The sequence below is a fragment of the Oryctolagus cuniculus genome, chromosome 9 (genome assembly GCF_964237555.1).
Source record: "Oryctolagus cuniculus chromosome 9, mOryCun1.1, whole genome shotgun sequence".
NCBI lineage: Eukaryota > Metazoa > Chordata > Mammalia > Lagomorpha > Leporidae > Oryctolagus > Oryctolagus cuniculus.
In genome coordinates this window covers 12,315,545-12,341,415 of record NC_091440.1, presented here as the reverse complement: position 1 = coordinate 12,341,415, position 25,871 = coordinate 12,315,545, and the positions used below count along the sequence as shown (strand labels likewise).

At 43.1% G+C, this 25,871-nt stretch overlaps 1 protein-coding gene, 1 long non-coding RNA gene and 1 pseudogene across 17 annotated transcripts in view; 2 read left to right on the top strand and 1 right to left on the bottom strand.

Moving 5' to 3' along the window:
* PCCA (propionyl-CoA carboxylase subunit alpha) overlaps positions 1–25,871 on the top strand; it is a 438,870-nt gene that overhangs the window by 278,403 nt on the left and 134,596 nt on the right. For all 16 annotated transcript variants that reach the window (XM_070048637.1, XM_051850469.2, XM_008260152.4 and 13 more), the window contains one exon: positions 7,549–7,651. In XM_070048637.1, coding sequence (XP_069904738.1) covers positions 7,549–7,651 — 103 coding nt within the window. The remainder of the gene's footprint in view (positions 1–7,548; positions 7,652–25,871) is intronic.
* Positions 7,658–13,503, top strand: LOC127492098 (10 kDa heat shock protein, mitochondrial pseudogene; annotated as a pseudogene).
* Positions 21,144–25,058, bottom strand: LOC138843754 (uncharacterized). The gene is made up of 2 exons (XR_011378717.1): positions 24,583–25,058; positions 21,144–23,004 (listed from the first exon to the last, which is right to left on the bottom strand). It is a non-coding gene; the product is annotated as an uncharacterized lncRNA (long non-coding RNA).

Sequence of the window (25,871 nt, the reverse complement as noted above, 5' to 3'; positions counted from 1 at the left end):
TGGCACTGTGGTGCAGCAGGTTAAATTGCTGCTTGTGCACCCCACATGCACCTGTCTCTCCTATTCCACTTCTGATCCAAATTCCTTCTACTGTGCCTGGAAAGGCAGAGGGTGATGGCCGAGTATGTGGATCTCCGCTACTCATGCTGAAGACTGGGACTGGGTTCTTGGCTCCTGGCTTCAACACGGCCCAGACCTGGTTTCTGCCCATTTTGGGAATGAACCCGCAGAAGGAAGAGCTCACTATGACTCTCTCCCATTGTCTCTCTCTCTTTCTTTCTGTTCCTCTCCCTCTCCTCCTCCTCCTTTTCTCTAACTTATGCTCTTTCAAATAAATAAATCTTTAAGAAAATGAAAAATTGAACAGAATTACTGAGACAGTAGAGAAGGATTATGGATATTTCTGCACCTGATGATGATGATAAACTTTACTTAGTATTTATTGCAAAGCAGTTTGCCCCTTTTATCTTATTTAACCAACACATTGGTTAGATGTTCTCAGTCTGTTTTACTGGTAAAGAAACTGAGACACAAGAAGGTTAAGTTGTGGAGGTCACTCAGCTTTTGCAATTTTGCATTTAGACACAGGAGTGACTGAACAGGGTGACAGTTATACTGTGTTGCCTTTCCTGACTAAATGTGCCAGTATCTAAGCTGGGCACCTGAAGCCCTTATCAGTACAAAGAGGAATTGAATTTGCCTCTTATTAAAATATATCAGATTGTAAGTAGTAGCGAGAGTCTAGATCCAAGTGTCATTTGTGTAATTCTCTGTGACGCTGGTACCACCACACTTGAGGGTGTTCCCGGTGCTGCAACACGGTTCTGTGGCCAGGCTCTTGCACAGTCTCACATTTGCACACACACATTTGAAATTGCAAGTGGGCTGAAGTCTCAGCCTTCTCTCTGCCTGAAGCTGGCTTTGAAGAGGTTCTCAGCAAATGCCTCTTTCATCTTTCTTCTGCAGTGAGGAACTTTAATGTTGCAGTGTCCTAAGTTCTCACATAATAAGGGTTCCAGTTCTGTTTGGTTTGGCAGTAGACTTCTGTTTAAAATTCCTTTAATCTGTTCATTCTGTGCTTTTTATATTCATTTTGCTAGCTGATGATGCTGTGAGGGATTTTCCGCGAATTCATGACCCCTCAGGCTTGCAGACTTGCGTTGGTGGCTCTCCTCTGTCTCAGAGTAGGCCTTTCAGCGCGTCGCTGAATTCCTGCCTTCCTTGGAGTTGTTTTTCTTCCCCCCGCTTGGGGGAAATAAGAAACAATTCCTATACTGGATCTAAAGTTTCATTAAAATTGCTTATGCCTTGTCTCAGGCATTTTGAGTGGGCCATCTGTCTAAACATCTTGCTCTCTCTCTTTTTTTCTGATCATTTCCTCGACTTATTCATGAGCCATGGGAGGGCTCCTTTGTAGTCCCCTGTGAGCTGGTCCTGGCTACCCCCACTGAATACATCCATGTGCTTGCCTAACGTATCCTTTCACCATGCTGCAAATGCTCTGAACTTGGAGCAGATGAATGGCCCACTTTCTGAAGGCCTTTTTCTCTCTTCCCAGATCTGTATGCAGAGACTGACCTCAGTGGCTGTGGAATGCGGCGTATTATTCCTGATCATTTTACAGGCCACCCACTGGGAAAGTTATGATGAAGCATTTCTTAATGATCCTTTGACCATTAGCGTTGTTTTAACTCAGCATTTCACTCCTAAATAGGTGGTGACACCATTGAAAACCAGCTTTTCTGACTGTCTGTTCCTGTGGCTTTGAGGTGCCTGTAATCCTGGCTAACTGAAGATGCTGTTAGTTTTTCTAGTGACACATAATAAGAATTTAGTTAAGTTAGTATTGCTTATGCCTTTTTCAGTAAATTTTTCCAAGAAGTTTAATGTATCGGTATTAACATTAGTGATAATTAGCTGGCAGTTTTTCACCGTAAAATGTAGAAAAATTTAGATTTATTGGACATATTCATTCTGGCTGGCTGATGATAATCAAAGTGGACAGGCCTGAGGAAGAGGTATTATTTGATTTTCTTTGTGAGTCACCCTATGTGTGGATTTCTTTTTAGTGTGTTTTTTTGTTTTGTTTTCTGTTTTTTTTTTTTTTTGTAGTTGCCCTTCGTTATTGGCTTTGAGGATTGCAAATAAAAGTTGCACAGATTGCATTTTTTTTGTCAGATGGCTGTTTCTTTCAGTGGAAATACACTGCAGTGACAGGAACAGTTTGCTGTGTGTTGTTACGGCATGGAGTTAGAAGAAGCTCCAAACCTTTCTCCCTGTTTTCAGAAAAAGTTGTTTGTAAAAATCTTTTCTGAGACGATTTTGTATTTCATGTATGTTCACAGTTCTTTGCTAAAGTGTAAAATATGATGTTACAGAATTGTTATCATCATAAACATGTTTGTGCTTGTTGAATTGATACAGTGTTCCAAGGTAATTATTAATGAACTTCCAGAGTTCATGTTTGTGCCTGTTATTATCTTATTTATGGTTCATTGTAGTATTTTTTTCCACTACACACCTTATTTATAGTTCCTAATTAATTGGCATCTATGCTCAACCCATCCATTTTATTTAAAAACCAAATAGAAGCAAAACTAGTTTCAAACTCAGGTAAAAGCAGCAGGAATCGGAGCAGATTTTGTCTGTAAGAGAGAACTGAAGCAGCGATTCCACACCTTGACTCTTCTTAGTATCTGGGAACCTAGCTTTCACGGTGAAGCCTCTTTCCTCTAACCTGTTGACAGATGGCCTTAAAGGATAGGACTGTGAGAGAAGTGCCACTTCTGGGGTTCAGGCTCCGAGCAAAGCTTCCCATCACCTGCCCAGTTCTGCTCTGATCCACTCTACAGATGTGGAACCTTTGGTGGACAGGATCCCGTGGGTCCTCAGGGCCACTGCTAGGGAGAGAATAAGCCGAGCTCAATAGGCCAGCTCAAGAGCCTGTGCTCTTTGCCGACATCCCCCCTGGGGCAGGCTGTACCGTGTACGAAACAGGTGTGGCTCAGGAGAAGCAGTGGGAAAGTAAATAGTAGGTAGGCTCTGCCGCGTGGCAACTGCGTCTCGCCACCATCTGACACCCGGCTTTCAGTGGGAAGATGCACTCTGGGGTAGAGCAGGAGCCTCCAGCTCTTCTGCAGGCAGAGGCCTGGTGCCGAGCCGAGTGGGGTCTCAAGATTTACCCCCAAAGAGCTGCTTCCGTGGGACCACTCAGTTTTGAAACATACTACTCCCAACACATACACTGAACCCTATTACTACCTGTGTAAGTTAAATGGAAGAAAGAGCATTGGACTCATGTGTAGCTCATAAACAATTTTTGTCAGAGGTTATGTCTTTTTTTTGAAGAATCCATGAGTTTGAGAAGCAGAGGCGAGGTGGAATCCGAAGAGATTGCAGTTTGGGGGAAAGTAAGAGTGCCAGCTTCATTGCCCTCCTTACTTTATGTATTTAATCCTCAACACATCCCTAGGATTAGAGATATTATTAAAAGGAACTGAGACTCAGCCTGCTCTAGGTCCAGGGCTGGGTTTTCTGCCTGCTTGTGCCGGCTACCCGAACCCTCGTCCATGACCATGGGGCTCAGTTCTTGGCCCCTGTCGTCTTGGCCTGGGGGTCTGGCATAGCCAGGCAAGCGAGTCAGCGGATAATCAGAAAGAAGAGCGGGTCAACAAGTAGAGGTTTACTTTTCAGGGCCTTGAACAGCAGGTGGGTTCATGAAGGTTTACTTGGAGTGATCGTGGCAGCAGAGTGACGTCGTTACCCAGGAGAGCAGAGATTGAAGAAGGCCAGGTTGCACAGTAGTCTAGCCATGAGGCCCTCTGTCCTGAGCCCAAGCTTCTTGGCGAAGTAAGCCAGAAGGGAGATTGCCTAGAGGCATGTGTGCAACCCAGACAGGAAATATGGGGAGGGGGTTGTGTTTGAGCAGGAGGGGTGCAAGGCGGCCGGAAGAGGTTCCACCACTGGCCCCTTGACTGGACCTGAAGAGGTACTTTTGTTGGGTTGGGGAAGTGCAGTGCTTCCCCTGAGGCCCTGAGGCCCTGATGTGTGCTGGGCGTGGATCTGGTACAGGGCACTTTTCTTTGCTCCATGTATGGTGTTCTGTATAGGTGCCTTTTTTTTTTTTTTTTTGGCCTAGGACACATTCCAAATGCCCGTGTTGCCTACTTCCGCCATCCCTTGGAAGGTCACGTATCAGCCACATTGGGCTATTCCGGGCCTGTGTGTGCTGTGTGTGGGTTGGGGACGTCCCTAGCAGAGCTTTAGGGTGTCGCTTGCTGTTAGGATCCCGCCACTGCTTGCTCCTGGTTTGCAGCCACAGCAGAGCTGGAGCCCGGGCCTTGTCAAGTCCAGAGGGCCATGACTGAGTGCAGCCTGTCTCTCCTTCTCGGGTTACCCCAGACTGGGTGTGTCGAAGGTGAGGAATGTGTGGGTCTGTGGTCACCCAGGGAGGGCCAGGAGCTTGTGCCGCCCGCCTCTGCTTGCTGTGCTCCGCCCTCTGGCGATTCTGCCTCCTCCCCTGCGCACGCTCCCTGCTCATCCCTCAGCCCTTTTCCATTACTTGTGTCAAGAGCTGAGAGTGTAAAAACAAAGAATGAGCTTGGTCTTTGAGGAGCTCGCAGACCAGCCAAGCAAATGCCCTGTGGAGCATGAGTCTGGAAGGGAGCCCCCCTCTCCCTCCCCATCCCCCCCCCCCCCCCAGTCTCTCCTGGGTGCTGCCCTCCTCGCTGCCTTTCATTCGTTCCCCTGGGTGGCGCTTGGTCCTCGGGGACAGTCCTCTTCAAATGGCCGGAAGAGGGTCTTCCAGACCTGTGCTGCAGTGTATTCCTGCCTTACTTCATGCATTTTTTTAACTTTCGTTTTTACTTCTAAAGTACTGGAAACATCATTCTCTCATCTTCAGAAAGCACATCAAGAAGAAGTGGACCAAACACAAATAGTCACTCTAAAGTGTACAGCAGCATCCATTAGACATTGTGACTAGAGGGGATTGGCTTATAACCATAGTGTTTGTGACCTTTTTTTACTGAATACACAGAGAACTCTTGCGATTTGGAGGATTTAAATGAAGCATAACCTGCCATGCTCTTTCAGAACTGTGTATTAAGGTAGAGCCAGGATACTACAAAATGTAATACTTAAATTAGGTAAAATTGGGGCCGGCACTGTGGCATAGCAGGTAAAGCAGGCCAGCAACCCATATGAGCACTGGTTCAAGTCCTGGCTGTTCTACTTCCAATCCAGCTCTCTGCTGTGGCCTGGGAAAGCAGTAGAAGATGGCCCAACTCCTTGGGTGCCTGTACCCGTGTCGGAGACCTGGAAGAAGCTGCTGACTCCTGGCTTTGGATCAGCACAGCTCTGGCCATTTTGACCATTTTGGCCATTTGGGGAGTGAACTAGTGGATTGAAGACCTCTTTCTCTGTCTGTCTCTGCCTCTCTGTAACTCTGCCTTTCAAACAAATAAAAAAAAATCTTTTTTTAAAAAATGGGTAAAATCTGCAAGTATTAAATTTCTGTTATTTTTTAAAAAATTGTGGGAAACCTATTTGTATTCTAAATATATTTAGAATACAGTATTGGCTATATTTGACTGGACTGGACTGGGTTTCTGGTCCTTTTGTACTGATCACATGCATGAAAGGAGCCATGTTGCCGTGCTGGTGTTGTCCAAACACACGCAGACACAGAGCCCTGGTCTGCATTCCAGGTGACAGGAGAAGTCAGTGTCAGAAGAGTCAGGAGAACCATGTCTTATTTTCCTTTGGTGCCCCAAAACCTAGTGCCAAACACTTGGTATTTGTTGAACTCATAATTCATTTAGGTTTTTTGGTTTTACTTTTTTGTGTTTGTATTTTTTATTTTTTTTACAGGCAGAGTGGACAGTGAGAGAGAGAGACAGAGAGAAAGGTCTTCCTTTTTGCCGTTGGTTCACCCTCCATTGGCCGCCACGGCCGGTGCACCACGCTGATCCGAAGGCAGGAGCCAGGTGCTTCTCCTGGTCTCCCATGGGGTGCAGGGCCCAAGCTTGGGCCATCCTCCACTGCACTCCCTGGCCACAGCAGAGAGCTGGCCTGGAAGAAGGGCAACCGGGACAGAATCCGGCGCCCCGACCGGGACTAGAACCCGGTGTGCTGGCACTGCAAGGTGGAGGATTAGCCTGTTGAGCCACGGTGCCAGCCTTATATTTTGTTTTGGCAAAGCTGTTTATCATCCTTTTATGTGAGAGCTCATAAAATTGGTATTTGATTACTTTTTAAAATCAGTTTTTAAAATTTGGTAAATTTGTAGTAACATTATCATTATGAAATAAGTAATGTTTTCACAAAAATAGTTAGCTTATTTCCCATCTACTAGACCAAGATTTTTTTTTTCTCATTGATACCATGAAGGAACATTCTATATTATTATATTCTATTTTGTAAGTAGCATAATGCATGGGGGTTCATTCATTTTGGTTTTTTGAGTAAATCTTGTTTGAGAAGTAGAGAAAGATTTGTACATAGAGCGAGAGGGTGCCACTTGCTTGGGAACTCAATTACTCAAGCCGTCACTACTATCTCCCAGCACATGCCTAACAGGCAGCTACAGTCAGGAGCCAGAGCCAAGAGTTAACCCTATGCGGTCTGATGTGGGATGTGGACATGTTAAGCACCAGGCTAAATCCCTGCTTCCATTGCTTAATATATTTTTAGTCTAGTTGATTACCAAGAAAATAAATCAAAATATTTCTCTTCAGTCAAATCATGCTGATTCAATAGTGTGTTTTCTGTCTCTGAAGCTTAAGGATTGCTTAAGCTTAAAGATTGTATTTTAATTAAAAATGAAACACTTTTTTTTAAAATATTTATTTGAAAGAGTTACATAGAGAGGAGAGGCAGAGAGAGAGAGAGAGAGAGAGAGAGAGAGAGAGAGAGGTCCTCCATCCAGTGGTTCACTCCCCAATTGGCTGCAGTGGCTGGAGTTGCGCTGATCCGAAGCCAGGAGCCAGGAGTCTCTTCCGGGTCTCCCACGCAGGCATAGGGACCCAAGGACTTGGGCCATCTTCTGCTGTCCCAGGCCATAGCAGAGAGCTGGATTGGAAAAGGAGCAGCCAGGACTAGAACCGGCACCCATATGGGATGCCAGTGCTTCAGGCCAGGGCGTTAACCCGCTGTGCCACAGCGCCGGCCCCAAAAATGAAACTATCTTAACAATAACCAAATATTGGAAAGGATAGCATAGTTTGAGGAAGAATAATTTGTGAAGGGCCATCATAATTAAGCAGCTCAGAATCACAGAATGGATGTTGGTATTCAGGATAGATGACGGTAGCATGGTTATGTCAAAATGACTGCTGTTGCCTTTGGTGTATCTTCTTAAAAACAAAAGAAAATAAAAAACCTCTATTTTAAACCTGAAAGCTTTTTCCAAGAGTGGAGCCTTGTGACATAAAGTGTTCTGAAATACATTCTTGGCAGTTTTACCCCACACTCTTAATGTCAAAGGAAAATAGTTTATTGAGAGAGAATAATGAAAACGACTAACTCTTTCTTCTCTTTCTACTTCAGAGTTCCTGTTGTTAAATTGGACACGGTTAAGTGGGAGCTCTCAATAAAATTGCATGATGAAGATTATACTGTCACAGCCTCAAACAGTGGATCAACATTCTCTGTGAGTTTTATTTCTCGGTATGCTTGGCAATCTTGGAATTATCTATGAGTCTTTCAACCCATTTTTAACTCTTCAGTGCCTCTAGTCTTGTGAATTAGGGCATAGATGTGCATCTGCCCCTTCTGTCGAGGAAGCTGAAGGTGAGTGGGGAGCACTGGTTCTCTTTTGCTAACTAGGAACTACATCCCTAGAGTCAACCACTTTCCCAGCCTGTTTCCTGGTACCCGATTGATTTTTCTTTTGTGTTACTGAGAAGTAGTACTTTCGCCTCTGCTGAAGAGGAGAGCACTTTGTACCTCCACATGCTTGATAACTGTGGTACATAACTGTTCTTTTAAAACAAGTTATCTGAAGCCGCAGAAAAACATGAACTCCTCATTTCATGTTGCGATACAGTCTGGGGCTGGGTTGACCTCCTGGTGACATGCTTGTTGCTGTGGAGAACTGAGCTCCTTAGATGGAGTCCATGACAGAGGTGCATTAATAGAATTCTGGTCCATAATGGAAACTGTTAAAATGAGATTTCAGTGTTTACAGTATGAATGGGATGTTTAAAAATCTGTGATTTGGGATGGCCAGAAAAATACCGCTACGAGTTGCTACTTACTTTGTCTGCTTCTGTATTTTTGGCCTGAACCCAAGGAAGCTGTTGTTATCTAGTTAGAATAATGAATTTTGTCTTTCTGTACATCTCCCTCTTGATAACTGAGCTGCATGGCAGTGTCATTGTGTTTGGAGAGCAAGTGACTTTCAGTTGATGATTGAAGCTCCTTGGCTTAAGTAAAACCTGGTGAGGCTGGAGGAATAGGAGTTTCTTGATCAAAGTGAGAAAATACCAAAGGTAAGGATTCATGCGAATTCAGCTGCTCACCATCCGCTTCTGACATGGCTGTCTGTGCCAGACGGTGCCTCTGGAGAACCTGACGTTCTTGTGTGGTGGTCACATTCACAAAGAAATGAGACCGGTTCACGCACTGAAGGTTTTTCTTTTAATTTTGTGATCCATTCCCTCTCTCCCTCTCTCCCTCTCTCCCTTCTCCCTTTCCCTCCTCCCTCTACCCCCTTTCCCCCCTTTCCCTCCTCTCCCTCCTCTCCCCCCTCTCCTCCCTCTCCCTCTCCCTCTCTCCTTCTGCCTCTGAAATTAATTATTTTGAAAATTCCTTAAGAATGTCCAGGTGTCAAAATGTACTTCCCGAGTTTATTAGCTTAGCTGCTGTGAGAGGCATCAGTGGCCTGATAAAAAGCATGATGCTCTAGCACTTCTTCTGACATGTGTGTGTTGAGCTACTTCGGTTTGAAGTTGGCATCATGAGAAGAGGCAGGTTAGCTGTGCGCAGTAGTAAGTCAGGGCTCGTTGGTGTGAAGTTTTCCACACTGTGGCACTGTTATTAGCTTTTTTTTTTTTTTTTTTTTTTTTTGGACAGGCAGAGTGGACAGTGAGAGAGAGAGACAGAGAGAAAGGTCTTCCTTTGCTGTTGGTTCACCCTCCAATGGCCACCGCGGCCAGCACACTGTGCTGATCCGATGGCAAGAGCCAGGTACTTATCCTGGTCTCCCATGGGGTGCAGGGCTCAAGCACTTGGGCCATCCTCCACTGCACTCCCTGGCCACAGCAGAGAGCTGGCCTGGAAGAGGGGCAACCGGGACAGAATCCGGCGCCCTGACCGGGACTAGAAGCCGGTGTGCCGGCACCGCAAGGTGGAGGATTAGCCAAGTGAGCCATGGCACCGGCCTGTTATTTGCTTTTAGGCTACAGAAGGGAGAGCTGTGATTGTTTACTTGGCTTCAGTGGCAGAGTTAATTAAGAGACAAAAGTGGCTGGACGCTGAGAGAAAATATTATTCAGCTTATCATGATAAACCCAAAACTGTAGAAAGCATGTTGACTTTTATTTATAATTATTTTCATGATTCACATCTGTATTTCTAAGATATTTTATGCTTTTCTGTTATACTGTGTAACACAAAACAGTCCAAATAGTTAATGCTAAAGAAAATTATTAATATGTGCATCATCTTAATTATGATGAAAGATTAGATTCACAGTAAAGACAGTCTGCTTCAGAGAAAAGCGGCAGAGCAGTCCTGACATGCGAGAAGATTGCGTAGAAGCTCAGAAGCCTCTCAAGGATGGGTGATAGCACTGAACGCGGCACTTGGAGGGAATTTGACTCATGTCTCGTGCTAACCCTTGATGAGCTAGAAAACCACTGTGCATGAGCCCAGATGTTAAATTAGGTTTCTTTTATTACTCTAAGCTAGAGATAGAGGTTTTTTTTTTTTTTTTTTTTTTTTTTAAAGATGCATTTATTTATTTGAAAGGCAGAGTTACAGAGAAGCAGAAAGAGAGAGAGAATGTTTCATCACTGGTTGACTCCCCATATGGCTGCAACGGCCAGAGCTGCTCCAATCCAAAGCCAGGAGCCAGGAGTTTTTCTGGGTTTCCCATGTGGGTGCAGGGGCCCAGGACTTGGGCCATCTTCCACAGCTTTCCCAGGCCATAGCAGAGAGCTGGATTGGAAGTAGAACAGCTGAGACTGAAACCAGTGCCGACACGGGATGCCAGCACTGCAGGTGGCGGCCTTAGCCACTACACCACATCACTGGCCCCGAGATAGAACATTGTTTTAAAAGATTTATTTAAATGAATGGCAGAGTTAGAGGGGGGACAGTGAGAGAGAGAGTGAGAGAGATTGATTTTCCATTTGCTGGTACATTCCCCCAAAATGTCTGCAGTGGCCAGGGCTGATCTGAGCCAGGCTGAAGCCAGGAGCTTCACCTGTCTCCCTTCTGGGTGGCAGTGGCCCAAGTATGTGGGCCATCTTCCACTGCTTTCCCAGGCACATTAACAGGGAGCTGGACTGGAAATGGAACAGCCAGCACTTAAACCAGTGCCCCTATGGGATGCTGGCATCTCAGGCAGTAGCTTAACCTGCTACCAAGCACAATGCTTGCCTCAAGATAAAAATTTTTTTGTAAAGACCTTGTTAATAGGGCCAGCATCGTGGCACAGCAGGTTAAGCCTCTGGCAACACAGGTATCTCATGTGAGCACCATTTTAAGTTTTGGCTGTTCCACTTCCTTTTTTTTTTTTAAAGATTTATTTGTTTACTTGAAAGTCAGAGTTACACAGCAAGAGAAGGAAAGGCAGAGAGAGAGAGAGTTCTTCCATCTGCTGGTTCACTCCTCAGATGGCTGCAACAGCTGGAACTGCGCCGATCCGAACAAGGAGCCAGGAGCTTCCTCCGGGTCTCCCATGTGGATGCAGGGGCCTAAGGAATTGGGCCATCTTCTACTGCTTTCCCAGCCCACAGCAGGGAGCTGGATCAGAAGTGGAGCAGTTAGGACTGGAACCGGCACCCATATGGGATGCTGGTGCTGCAGACTGGGGCTTTAACCTGCTGTGCCACAGCGCCGGCCCTGGCTGTTCCACTTCTTATCCAGCTCCCTGCTGATGTTCCTGGGAAAGCAACAGAAAATGCCCCAAGCATTTGGGCTCCTGCTGCCCACAAGGGAGACCCAGATGAAACTCCTGGCTCCTTGCTGCTTCTGGCTTCAGCCAGGCCCAGCCCTAGCTGTTGCAGCCATTTGGGGATGGAACCAATGGGTGAAAGATATTCTGTGTCTCTCTCTCTCTGTCTCTCTCTCTGGCAGGCCCTCCCCTTCCCCCCAGTAACTCTGCCTTTCAAATAAATAAATATTTTAAAAAATGTTTTGAAATGGATTGTGTAATCTACTACTTAATAATAACCAGGATTCAGAGGCTATTGAATTCTGCTATACCAAGTTTATCTTTGTGCTAATGGCTAAACAAAACAAAACAATTAAACCTTACATAATCAAAAGGTGTTGAATGATCAGTAAAAGTAATTTTTCCCATTTTGAAAATTCTTTTTAGTTTGTCTTCCTAAAGTAGTATTTTTTTCTTCTTACAGAAATAGTAAAACCGGACTTTCTCAGAGATACAAACTTTCCTGCAGTTTAAATTAGAATCCTTTTATTCTCTCAATTTAAACCGTTATTTATTAATCAAATTTGCATGATAGTTAAATGAAGCAGGCGATGTGGAGGAATGGGTCAAGCCATTGCTTAGGACTCCTGCTTCCTGTGTTGGAGTGCCTGGTTCCGAGTCCCCATTCCTCCACTTGCAATCCAGCTTCTTCCTTAATGCACACCCTGGTAGGCGGCAGGTGACAGCTCAAGTACAGGGATCTCTGCCCCTGACCAGGGAGACCTGAATTGAGTTGGAGACTCCTGACTGCAGCCTCACAGATCCCTGACTGTTGCAGATGAAGCAGTAGTTGAAAGATCTCCATGCTTCTGTCATCCGTGTCTCTGTCTTTAAAATAAATAACATTTTTTAAAAAGTTGGATAACTCACATATTTCTGCTTTTCACTGCTTACTCCAAAACTGTGTTATAATTAAGACAATGTGATACTTAGTAAAAACAGACATGTGGATCAATAGAATAGAATTGACATGCATTTATGCATTTATGGTCAGTTGACTTTTCAAAAATGTTTACTTGAAAGGCAAAGAGAGAAAGAAGAAAATAAAACAAAGACATCTTTGAACCAGCTCTTCAGTAATGCCCACCCTGATCAATTGATTTTTGACAAAGATGCCAAAATAATTAAGTGAGGGAAACAGTAGTGTTTTCAATGAATGGTACAGGTATAGCTGGATGTCTGCCTGTAAAAGAACGAAGTTGGACCCCATGTCACATTGAGTTAATATACAGAAATTAACACAGAGAGGATCAAGGACTGAAGTAAAAGCTGAAACATCTTGATGGCCTTTGCATTTGGCAATGGTGTCTTGGTTATGATACCAAAAGCACAAGCAGGAAGAGAAAAAATAAGTTGATCATCAAAATAAAAACATTTGCTTCAAAGAACACTATTCAGAAATTGAAGACAAACTGCAGAATGGGAAAATATGTTTACAAATTATATATCTGGCAAAGCACGTGTGTTTGAATTATATAATGGGCATTTACAACTCAATAATAAAAAGACAACCCAATTTTAAAATGGGCAAAGAATGTGAATAGACATTTCTCCAGAGAATATAAATAATTGCTGAAAAGTACATGAAAATATCCTCTGCACCATAAAGAATCAAAAAATGCAAATCAGGGCCGGCGCCACGGCTCACTAGGCTAATCCTCCACCTAAGGTGCCAGCACCCCGAGTTCTAGTCCCAATCGGGGCACTGGATTCTGTCCTGGTTGCCGCTCTTCCAGTCCAGCTCTCTGCTGTGGCCCGGGAGTGCAGTGGAGGATGGCCCAAGTCCTTGGGCCCTGCACCTGCATGGGAGACCAGGAGAAGCACCTGGTTTCTGGCTTTGGATCAGCGCAGTGCGTCGGCCGGAGCGGCCACTGGAGGGTGAACCAACGGAGAAGGAAGACCTTTTTCTCTGTCTCTCTCCCTCACTGTCCACTCTGCCTGTCAAAAAAAAAAAAAAAAAATGCAAATCAGGATCAAACTGTGGGTCTCTTCTTGTGGCTGTGCAAGATGACATGAGAGCTGCAGCTCTGGGGCCATGGCAAGACAAGCATTTACACCATTTTCTCTGCTCTTTGAGCAGATCTTGGTTGAAAGGACTGCCACAGAATCCATAACCAAAGGAGGCATTATGCTCCCTCCCAGAAAAATCTCAAGGAAAAGTATTCCAAACAGAAATAGCTGTTGGCTCAGGCTCTAACGAAAAGGGTGGAGAGATTCAACCAATGAGTGTGAGGGTTTGAGATGAAGTTCTTCCAGAATATAGAGGCACCCCAGTAGTTTCTGAGGACAAGGGTTATTTTCTGTTTAGAGATGGTGAAATTCTTTGACAATATGTTGATTGAAATGGCGTCAGATGAAGCTGCCCATACCACTGAAGTTCTGAAATCTTTTATCATGTAGAAGGTTTCCCAGTCTCTCTTACAACAGACTAATGCTCTCTAAAATAATGAGACCACTGCCTCTAAGCTTCATCTTCACTCTTCTGGTGTACACATTTCCAAATAAAATATGTAGTAAACAAAAAATGCAAGTCAAATTATAATGAGGGGTAGACATTTGGATTAACAGTTAAGATGCCTGTGTTGCATATTGAAGACCTGGGTTCGGTACCCACCTCCACTCCTGACTCCAGTTTGCAGTGGTGATGGCTGAAGTAATTGGATTCTAGCCACCCATGTGGGAGACCTGAATTGAGTTCGTGACTTCTGGCTTTGCCCCAGCCTATCCCTGGCCATTCCAGGTATTTGAGGAGTAAACTGGTGGATTGAAGCTATCTCTCTTTCTTTCTCTCTCTCACTCGTTCTCTCTCTCTCTCTCTCAACTAAATAAATATTTAAAAATAAAAAAACATAATGAAATAGCTACTTGTACCTGCTAGGATGGCTGCAATAAAAAGTCATATAATAGCATGTTTTTAAGGATGTGGAGGAATTGAACCCTTCGTATACCATTGGTGGGAATGTGAAATGGTATAGCCTCTTTGGAAAATAGTCTATCTCTGAGTCTTGAATATTTAAATAGGTATTCATTTATATTCTTGTTGCTGTGGTGTGTATATTTTACTCACCGAATAACATCAAATAATATTTTGCAAGTAATTGTTGCTGGGCTAGGTATCAACAACTTGAAGATGAAATAAGTGTAATTATAAATATTTGTTTAAAATTTCTGAAAATAATTTTTGCATTCATAAAACACGTTAAAAAGTTTTTGACTTCTTTGATCTCCAAACTTAACATCTAGAACTATATGCCAAGAAAGCAATGAAAGATCACTTCAATAAACATAGTATTTTGTTGACCAAAAAAAAAGAATTGAAGGCAGATGACCTTGGGGATATCCAAGTAAACACTGTGTACTTATGGAAGTAAACTGAGGGCACACCGGCACTGGCATTGTGGCTCAGCAGGTTGAGCAACTTCCTGCGGTGATGCCGGCATCCTGTATGAGTGCCAGCTCTGATCCCAGCTGCTCCGTTTCTCTCCAGCTCCCTGCGCATGCACCTGCGAAAAGCAGAAGATGACCCAAGTGCTTGGGCATCTGTTAGGTGTGTGGGAGACACAGATGGGGTTCTGGGCACCCTGCTTTAGCTCGTCCCTGCCCTGGCTGTTTTTTGGGGAGTGAACTATCAGCTGGAAGATCTCTCTGTCTCTGTCTCTCTCTCTCTGTAACTATGCCTTTCAAATAAATAAATCTTTTTTTTTTTTTTTCAAAAAAAGGACAGACTTGGAAGTAATTAAAATAAAATGGTAAGTGCCATAGTAGGCATTTTTGATTCCTTAAATCTGTGAGAAAGAAGAAAGCCCTTTGCTGCCGGGGAGGGGGAAGATAGGCCTGGCTGAACGTCACTAATGAGCAACAGTTTAGGTCATGTTGGACACTTGGATTTAAGTCAAGACATTCCTCAAAAGCACTGGAATATGGGATCTTGAGAAGGCAAAGTTTGTTGAGAACTCAGACCTCTTCTTTAAAATAACTTTAATTTCATACTATAAAAATGTGTTTTCTTTTTAAAATTTATTTGAGAGAGAAAGAGAGAACTTCCACCTTCCCTTTCACTCCTCAGATACCTGTAATTAACTAGTCTGGACTGGGCTGGGCTGAAGACAGGGGCTGGAAACTCAATCCAGGTCTCCCACATGGGTAACAGGAGCCCCGTTGCTTGTGCTATTTCTGCTGTCTCCTGGGGTCTGCATTAGCAGGAAGCTGGAGTCAGGAGTAGGAAGCAGGTATTGAACCCAGGCGCTATAAGGTGGGATGCAGGTGCATCCTAATTAGCACCTTTTGCTAGGCCATATACCCACTCCTGCTTTCTTAATCTTACCATTATTTATTTTCCATAAACAATAAATCTTACTATTATTTATTTACCATAAACAATAGCATGAGAATTTCTCTGTCCCTTTCCAGTGGAATTGTTTTTGCTAGTTATTTTAGACTATTCAAAGGTATTTTTATGAAGCAACTGATTACTTTGGTATACATTGACTGAAATTTTGTCTCTCTCCAGAAACTGTGGTAAGCTCTTCATATTCACTTGGTAACCTGCTAGGCAGATGTTACTAGCCTCAGTTTACATGTGAGTTTGGAAACTACGGTTCTGAAAGCACAATCATGGAAATTTAGCTCTGTTAGACTGTGGATAAGTCACAGCTGATATTATTCATTAGTAGTAGGTTTATTTCTAACCAGAATGGTTTTTAGTCACAAGATAAAAGGAATTTTCTTAGTGATATATTGGAAGTTAAGGCTCCAGTCATACCGTTGGAAGCAGTCATTAGATGCATCACAAGGACATGTGTAAATTATAAAATGCATTTACTATGGGAGGCCTTCAAACAGTTTATGGGAATGTGCATCATCCTTTAAACAAAAGATTTATTATTTGATAGCAACACTGATAGAAAGAGGGAGGGAGAGGAAAGAGAGAGAGAGAAAGAGATCTCCCATCCTGTGATGTACTCCCCCAGATGCCTGCAACAGCCAGGTCTGGGTGGCAGGGACCCACATATATGGACCATCCTCTGGTGTTTTCCAAGGCACATTAGCAGGAAGCTGGATTGGAAACAAAGCAGCTGGGGCTCGAACTAGCACCCATACAGGATGCTGGTGTCCCAAGTGCTGTGCCACAATGCCAGCTCCTGCATTTTTTAATTCCATTTTTCCCTGCACTTTATGTTTCCTCCAATTAGAGATGCTGGTGAAAATTAGACAGCTGTTGGGAGAATGGGTATTTGGTGTAGTGGTTAAGCCGCTACATGGGTTGCCACCATTCCATACCGGAGTACCTGGGTTTGAGTCGTGGATCTGCTCCAGCCTCTTGTTATTGTGCACCTTGGAGCCCTCAAGTGTGGTCTCAAGTGGTTGGTTTCAAGCCACCTGCATAGGTGGCTCAGATTGAGTGCCAGGCTCCCGTCCTTGCGTGGCCCAGCCCTGCATTTGTGGGCAAGTAGGGGGAGAACCAGCAGATGGGAACTCACTGTCTGCCACTCGCTTGCTCATTCTCACTGTCTCCTCTCCGAATGAATGAATGGAATAGAGTAGCTGTTAGAAAGCACTGTTAGAAACAAGCCGTCTGCACCTCCATGTTTATTGCAGCTCAGTTCACAGTAGCTGAGACCTGGAACCAACCCTAGTGCCCATCCACAGTAGACTGGATAAAGAAATTAGGGGACATGTATTCTAGAATACTATACAGCAGTCAAAAACAGTGAAATCCGGTCATTTGCAACAAGATGGAGGAATCTGGAAAACATCATGCTGAGTGAATTAAGCCAGTCCCAAAGGGACAAATATCATATGTTCTCGCTGATTGGCGACAACTAACTGAGCACCAAAGGGGAAACCTGTTGAAGTGAAATGGACACTATGAGAAACGGTGACTTGATCAGCCTTTGCCCTGAATGTTGATGAACAACTTAATATGTTATCCCTCTTAGTATTTTTTTTTGTTCTACTTAATACTATTGATTGAACTCTGTAATTAACACAGAATTATTCTTAGGTGTTTAAATTTTAACTGAAAAGTGATCCCTGTTAAATATAAGTGGGAATAAGAGAGGGAGGAGATGTACAATTTGGGACATGCTCAATTGGACTTGCCCCAAATGGTGGAGTTAGAAACGTGCCAGGGGATTCCAATACAATCCCATCAAGGTGGCATGTACCAATGCCATCTCACTAGTCCAAGTGATCAATTTTAGTTCACAATATATCACACTGATAGGTCTAAGAGTCAAAGGGATCACACAGACAAGACTAGTGTCTGCTAATACTAATTGATAGAATCAAAAAAGGAGCGAACGATCCATCATGGGAAGCAGGATACACAGAAGACTCATAGAATGGCGGATGTCCTAAATAGCACTCTGGCCTCAGAATCAGCCCTTAAGGCATTTGGACCTGGCTGAAGAGCCTATGAGAGTATTTTAGGCATGGAAAGCCAAGACACTCTGGAAAAAAAAAAAAAAAAAAGAATACCTAAATGAAAGATCTCTGCGAGTGAGATCCCAGTGGAAAGAACAGGGCCATCAAAGAAGGAGGTACCTTTCTCTGAAGGGAGGAGAGAACTTCCACTTTGACTACGACCCTGTCTGAATAAGATCGAAGTCGGCGAACTCAAAAGGCTTCCATAGCCTTGGTAACTCATGACTAGAGCCTAGGGAGATTCCTGACGCCATAAACAAGTGTCAAATTGTTAAGTCAACAACAGGAGTCACTGTGTACTTACTTCTCAGGTGGGATCTGTCCTTAATGTGTTGTCCAATGTGAAGTAATGCTATAACTAGTACTGAAACAGTATTTTATACTTTGTGTTTCTGTGTGGGTGCAAACTGATGAAATCTTTACTTAATATATACTAAATCGATCTTCTGTGTATAAAGATAATTGAAAATGAATCTTGATGTGAATGGAATGGGAGAGGGAGCAGGAGATTGGAGGGGTGCGGGTGGGAGGGAAATTATGGGGGGGGGAGCCATCGTATTCCATAAACTGTACTTTGGAAATTTATATTTACTAAATAAAAAAAAAAAAAAAGCACTGTTAGAGTCCTGTTACCTCTTGTTGATATTAATGTGTTTCCCAAGTAAGTGTTGGAATTCAAAATAATGATTTTAGCAATGATTTTAAAGTTTTATTCAATTAAATATAATTTTGAGAACAAGGTAGGATTTGAGGTAAGTCAGATTTTATGCTTTCATGTGGTTTTCTTAATGTTTGGTGGATGCAAAAATCATCTCATCTCTGGATGCCTGCGGTGGAGGGAGGGAAATGTTTTCTGGAGTTCATTATCACTTGAATTACCACCCTGTATTTTTCTTTTCAATGAGAGACTATGGTGGTGAACATAAGAATAACAAATAATAATTACATATGGATAAACAATAAGAAATAATTGTATATGTGCTGTTTGAAGTTCTCTTTCTCTGAAACAACCAACACTCTCCCCTTTCTTCTACCATAGGGTATTTTGTTCTGGATTCCTTGATGAAGGAAACATTCTACCACAATTTCATTAGATGTTGAAAGCGTATGTGGAAAACGTGGTTTTCAGTGGAGCTCTATGTGTTTTTGTGTAACATTTTCATGAAAATCAAGAATTGAATGAACTTAGACTAGGCCAGTAAATGATCTTCTATATGAAATAAATTTTTCTCATATTGTCAAATATTAATGAAAAGAACCTGAAGTTTACCTTCTATACAAGTTTATACTCCAGTTACACCATGTTATACTTAAGTTTATACCATATAAAAGTTTTTTTCTTTTTTTGACAGGCAGAGTTAGACAGTGAGAGAGAGAGAGACAGAGAGAAAGGTCTTCCTTTTCCGTTGGTTCACCCCCCAAATGGCCACTATGGCCGGCACTGCGCCAATCCAAAGCCAGGAGCCAGATGCTTCTCCTGGTCTCCCATGGGGTGCAGGGCCCAAGCACCTGGGCCATCCTCCACTCACTCCCTGGCCACAGCAGAGAGCTGGACTGGAAGAGGAGCAACCGGGACAGAATCCGGTGCCCCCACCGGGACTAGAACCTGGGGTGCCGGTGCTGCAGGTGGAGGATTAACCTAGTGAGCCGCGGGGCCGGCCTATACAAGTTTTTAAATAGCTTATTTTTTAAAAGCTGTCGGGCAATCAGTGTGGCACAGTGGGTAAGCTGCTACTTGAGACACCTACCTGCATCCCGTGTTGGAGTGCCTGTTTGAGTCGCAGCTGCTCCACTCCCAGTCCAGCTTCCTGCTAATGCTTCCTGGGAAAAGCGAGTGATAACTCAGGTGCTTAGATCCCTGCCACCCTCAGAAGAAACCCAGATTGATTTCATGGCTCTGCCTTTGGCGTTATCCAACCCCAGTTGTTGTGGACATTTGGGGAGTGATCTGGTAGGTGGAAGATCTCCCTCTTTCTGTCATTCCTTCTTTCTCTATTAGTCTGCCTTTCAAATACATATATATGTATATACATAAATCTTAAAAAATTATCTATGGGGGTAGACATTTGGCAGAGAGGTTTCAGATGCCACTTGTGACTCCAGTATCCCACATTAGGATAGCTGGTTTGAGTTCCAGCTCTGCTTCTGTCCCAGCTTCCTGTTAATGCTCATCCAGGAAGGCTCTATCTCCATCTCTCAGATGGAGTTCCAGGCTCCTGGCTTCTGCATGACCCAGCCCTGGCCCTTATGGCCTTTCAGGAAGTGAACCAACGGATGGAGGATCTCTTTTGTCTGTTTCTCTCTCTCTCCCCCCACCCACCCTGCGCCTCTATTACTTTGCCTATCAAGTAAATCTTGTTTTACAAGGGAACACTCAGTACCATTAGGAGGTTATAATGAAGGACTATAATCCTTTTTGCAAAGTTCAGTTTTAGGATATTATAAATAATGAAAACTGAGGTATATTTTTTAAAAGGTATGTTTTATATTTAAAACTCTTTTTCTGTTTTCCCCTTTTGACACCAGTTGAGTGTTATGATTTTGTAAACTATTTGTAGGGTAAATTCTTTCAGTTAGGCTTATTCCCCTCAGTTTTTTTTTTTTTTTTTTTTTTTTTTTTTTTGACAGGCAGAGTGGACAGTGAGAGAGAGACAGAGAGAAAGGTCTTCCTTTGCCGTTGGTTCACCCTCCAATGGCCGCCGTGGCCGGCACGCTGTGGCCGGCGCAACATGCTGATCCGATGGCAGGAGCCAGGTACTTATCCTGGTCTTCCATGGGGTGCAGGGCCCAAGCACCTGGGCCATCCTCCACTGCACTCCCTGGCCACAGCAGAGAGCTGGCCTGAAAGAGGGGCGACCGGGACTAGAACCCGGTGTGCCGGCGCTGCAAGGCGGAGGATTAGCCTAGTGAGCCGTGACGCCGGCCTGTTGTGTGTACTTTTTAAAACTGAGGGGAAGGGCCGGCCCGTTATGTGTGCTTTTTTTTTTTTTTTTTTTAATTTAATTTATTTTTTTTTTAACTTTTATTTAATGAATATAAATTTCCAAAGTACAGCTTATGGAGTACAATGGCTTCCCCCCCATACCTTCCCTCCCACCCGCAACCCACCCCTTTCCCGCTCCCTCTTCCCTTCCATTGACATCAAGATTCATTTTCAATTCTCTTTATATACAGAAGATCAGTTTAGCATATATTAAGTAAAGATTTCAACAGTTTGCACCCACATAGATACACAAAGTGAAAAATACTGTTTGAGTACTAGTTATAGCATTAAATCACACTGTACAGCACATTAAGGACAGAGATCCTACATGAGGAGTAAGTGCGCAGTAACTCCTGTTGTTGACTTAACAAATTGATACTCTTGTTTATGGCCTCAGTAATCACCCTAGGCTCTTGTCATGAGCTGCCAAGGCTATGGAAGCCTTTTGAGTTCACCGACTCTGATCATATTTAGGCAAGGTCATAGTCAAAGTGGAAGTTCTCTCCTCCCTTCAGAGAAAGGTACCTCCTTCTTTGATGACCTGTTCTTTCCACTGAGATCTCACTCGTGGAGATCTTTCATTTAGGTCATTTTTTTTTTTTCCAGAGTGTCTTGGCTTTCCATGCCTGAAATACTCTCATGGGCTTTTCAGCCAGATCCACATGCCTTAAGGGCTGATTCTGAGGCCAGAGTGCTGTTTAGGACATCCGCTATTCTGAGTCTGCTGTGTATCTTGCTTCCCATGATGGATTGTTCTCTCCCTTTTGTATTCTATCAATTAGTATTTGCAGACACTAGTCTTGTTTATGTGCTCCTTTTGGCTCTTAGTCCTATCATTATGATCAATTGTGAACAGAAATTGATCACTTGAACTAGTGAGATGGCATCGGTACATGCTGTTATGTGTACTTTTTAAAACTGAGGGGAAGGGCCGGTGCTGCGGCTCACTAGGCTAATCCTCCACCTTGCAGTGCCGGCACACCGGGTTCTCGTCCCGGTCGGGGCACCAGATTCTGTCCCGGTTGCCCCTCTTCTAGGCCAGCTCTCTGCTGTGGCCAGGGAGTGCAGTGGAGGTTGGCCCAAGTGCTTGAGCCCTGCACCCCATGGGAGACCAGGATAAGCACCTGGCTCCTGCCATCAGATCAACGCAGTGCGCCGGCCTCAGCATGCTGGCCACGGTGGCCATTGGAGGGTGAACCAACAGCAAAGGAAGACCTTTGTCTCTCTCTCTCTCACTGTCCACTCTGCCTGTCAAAAAAAAAAAAAATACACATAACAGCAAAAAAAATTGTTTTGAGGAAAATATCTAGTTGTCAATAGAGCTTCTAAAAGAAATGCTTAAAGTTACAATTATGCAAACGTGAATTCCTTCACTTTCACAAGAATGTTTGTTTTCTTGATTTGAGAAAATTAGGAAAATAAATGAAGGTACTGGTAAAAAGTAAAATAATGTAAAAACTTGCCTGCAATAACATAAACACATTGTATGGCAACAGAGAAACCAGCAGACCCCAGAGCAAATGTGTAGCCCTCTTTAGTTAGAAAGGGAAAATGTCCTTCACATATGAAGAGCTCTTACAAATCAATAGGAAAATGACCAGTAACCTAGGTGAAAATTTCAAAGATGATTTGCAGCAAAGGCAACATAAGTAGGTCTTGCACATATGAAGAACATACTAACTCACTTTCAATTTCATCAAATTCAAGTTTAAATTATGGTTAAATACTGTTCTCTACGTTCACTTTGGCAAATGTGAACATTTCAGAAGGTTATGGAAAAAGCAGCTCTCATACACTGTGGGTTCCAGGAGTATAAACTGATAAATCCTTCCAGGAGAGCAGTTTGACAGAATGAATTGACATTGTAAGTTATACTCACTTGGAGGAGATGGGCTACAATGTCCTGGGCAGTATTGTTCCTAATAGCAGAATACTGGAAGCAGCCAATATGCACAGCTTTCTGGGCTAATTATGTCAGCAGGGCACATTCCCAATCGTGGAATACTGAGCGAGTGCTCCGAGGGCTCTGAGCATTTTCTGGGTGCTGCTTTGTTAAGTGACAAAAGCAAAGTACATTCATTGGTGTAAACAAAAACTCTGTGTTTGCACTTGTTATATACATGGAGTATCTTTAGAAGGAGCCACAAGAACCTGGTAACCATGGTTGCCTTTGATTAGGGGAGCTGGAGGGCTGACTCCATGACATAATGACAAAGGTACATACCTTGTAGCATGTGTCTTTTTATTGATTGTTGGGTTTTGAATCCCACATGTGTATTACCAATTTTTTTCTTTAATGTTTAAAAATTGGGCGGGGGGATGTGGGACCGTGGAAATAATGGAGTTGTAATTACCTGCCACGAAACTTCTCCAGTGCCTTGGCTGTGGGGAAGCAGTTGGACTGGCACCAGGCTTATTAAGTCGAATTCTGGTCCTGTGTAGGTATGTGAGCACACACAGGGCAACTGAAACTCCTTCACTAGCACTCTGACTTTAGAAGCAGTTGCTGGAGATCACTCACTAGGCTTTGCATAAGGACTGTGCTGAGTTGGAGAGAGCAAAGAAAGAACTGTAACATGGGCCAGAGTGAGAAAGTTGGGTCTAAGCAGATCTGAGAAGTCCTTCTTGCAGGCACCTGTTTTTCCTTGTCTCTAAGTGTGAACTACCTGCAGAGATCTCTCCATAGAGGAGTTAGAGGAAGGCATGATACTGAGTGAATTTGTTACAAAAGGTAGCACTCTTACTCCAGAAGTATTGTTCAGGGGCTCAGAATTTGTAGCAGTTTTATTGGTTCTGAAACTTCATTGGAATATTACAGAGGATGGGATGGTTTCCCCTCTACTTTGCTTTAAGGAAAGGGGTTTCAGATTTGCCTGTTGTATCCATGTGACTTCCTTACTCTAAGCTAGGGAGTATCCTGTCAGAGCAAACTCATTCAAATCAGCTTGACATCTGATGGGAGGGTGTCAGATAAACAAGGTTGTAGAAAATCAAGTTTGAAGAGTAACCTTGCACAGCTTGAAATGTTTACTTTTTCAGTGCAGCCTTGTTCAGTGGGTCTCCTCCTCTGCTTTTGAACCAGAGGACTGAATTTTCATACAAATGTGAGGATCCTGCCCGTGTAATCTGGAAAATTGCTTGTCTAATTGGGTGCACAGCTGCACCTGTACCCTCTTAAATGACACAGTCGTGTTGTGCTCCATACTCAAATAACTTGTTATGGCACTACGTGAGGAACAAAAATAAATTATAAAATGCATTTACTTTGGAAATGAAAAACACTGAATGGTTTTGGTTGTTATCATATTAGAGTTGGCAAATACTATAATTAAGACTTCAAGTGATTATTAGTATTATCCTGTGGCTTCTGAGTAATTTTATTTGAGATAATATTTTTAAATCAATCTTAGATACTCAGTAGGAGTAACTAAACTGGCTTTAGCTCAGCTCAAGTTTAGAAATCTTTATAAAATATCTCAGTTTATTTTATAGCCTGTTTGGGGCATTGATCAAATTTTTATGACAAAAAGTATTAAAATTTACTCTGTTCATTTCTGTTTGATAATCCTAGCCCTGAAAACTTAATTTTTTTTCAACTTTTATTTAATAAATATAAATTTCAAAAGTACAAATTTTGGATTATAGTGGCTTTTCCCCCCATAACCTCCCTCCCACCCGCAACCATCCCATCTCCCACTCCCTCTCCAATCTCATTCTTCATCACGATTCATTTTCAATAATCTTTATATACAGAAGATTAGCTAGACATGGAGATGACAAAGCCAATGTGTATTTAGCTAATACTCGTGTTTATTGAACATGAAAATGTGGCAAGCACTGCGCTAAGTGGCCCACATGCAATGTCATTTAATAATAATTACAGGTAACATGTAGGACCTTCATAGAAGGCCTCAGCATTACTCTAAGAGATCTTCAAAAAGTTCAGCAAAAAATGCATATTAGGAAAAAATTATGCATATATTTCAACCTTTTTGTACCAGAATAAACTTACGTTTCAGTTTCATTTTCGAGGACTTTTTAAGAGTGTCATGGTGTTACTCCTGTTACAGCTGTAGGGAAGCTGAGGCACAGAGAAGGTGACTGCTTTCTTCCAGGACTGAGAGCTATTGGCAGAGCAGGGACTCAGAACCAGGAGGCTAATTCCAGTTCCGGAACTTACACACGCTGTCAGCTGTTTGGCAACAGCCCTGTGATTTAATGTGTGGGTGACGAGAGAGGGGAGGTGAGGATACTCCTATCTGAGCTGCTGATTAGATGGTGGTACCTTTTGCTGAAATGCGGTGTACAGAGGAAGTCAAGGAAGAGGAGGATAGTTTCTGATGTGTTATTGAGGGGCCTGTGCGATTTTACTGGGGGGAGGCATAGACGGCTCTGTGACCCAGGAGAGAGTTGGGGTAGAGGTTTGATCTCTAGTAGTAGAAACAGCAGCTGAAGGAGAGGCTGGGTGGAGCAGAAGGTGGAGGAAGAGGGGAGGGGACCAGGGAAGATTGAACTGAGGCACTCTGAGAGTTCAAGGATGGGCAGAGGAAGAAGGTTCAACAAATGATACCGAAAAGGAGCAACGATGGAAACAGAAGTGGAGACAAGACACAAGCCAACGGGCCTTTGAAATCGTGGGTTCTGGTTTCATCCTGAGATGGTTTGTTGCTCTAGCTGTGTCTTATAGGAACGATGTATAAAGTAGATTCTAGTGAATACGATTGATCATTAGAGATTTTCCTAAGACTGTCTAAAAAGATACTAGTGGGGTTGAAAAGCATTTCTTTCCACGAAAAAGCTTGCTTGCTACACCTCTTGGGTGCTTTTGAAGGAAGCAAACTCTTTTTGTGAATCTATTAGGATGGGGTAAATAGACATTGCATATTTTGATTGGAAGTTTTCACATCCTTTACACAGAAAAAAGTATGTCTTTAATTTTGTATATCATTAACTATTCAGCGAAGTCACTTTTTCACCATATGGGCCTCCAACAGGCACTTTGTCCACTACACCACAGTGCCAGCCCCTGAAGTTTAACTATTCTAATAAGTGTTACTTTCTGTCAGTGTGAGGTACATTTTTAACATAATGTTATTTAATATTTATTTAATAGTTTTTGAGGACAAATTAAATCCATATTTAAATTTATAAAATATTTACTTGCTAAATATATTTTAAGATTCAAAAAACATTTGCTATGTTTTGGAGTATTTCACATTTCCTCAGATTCTTAGGAAAATAAAAGGTGTTAATATAATTTATTTTAAAAGTAACAGCAAAAGAAATTTAAAAGACATTTGC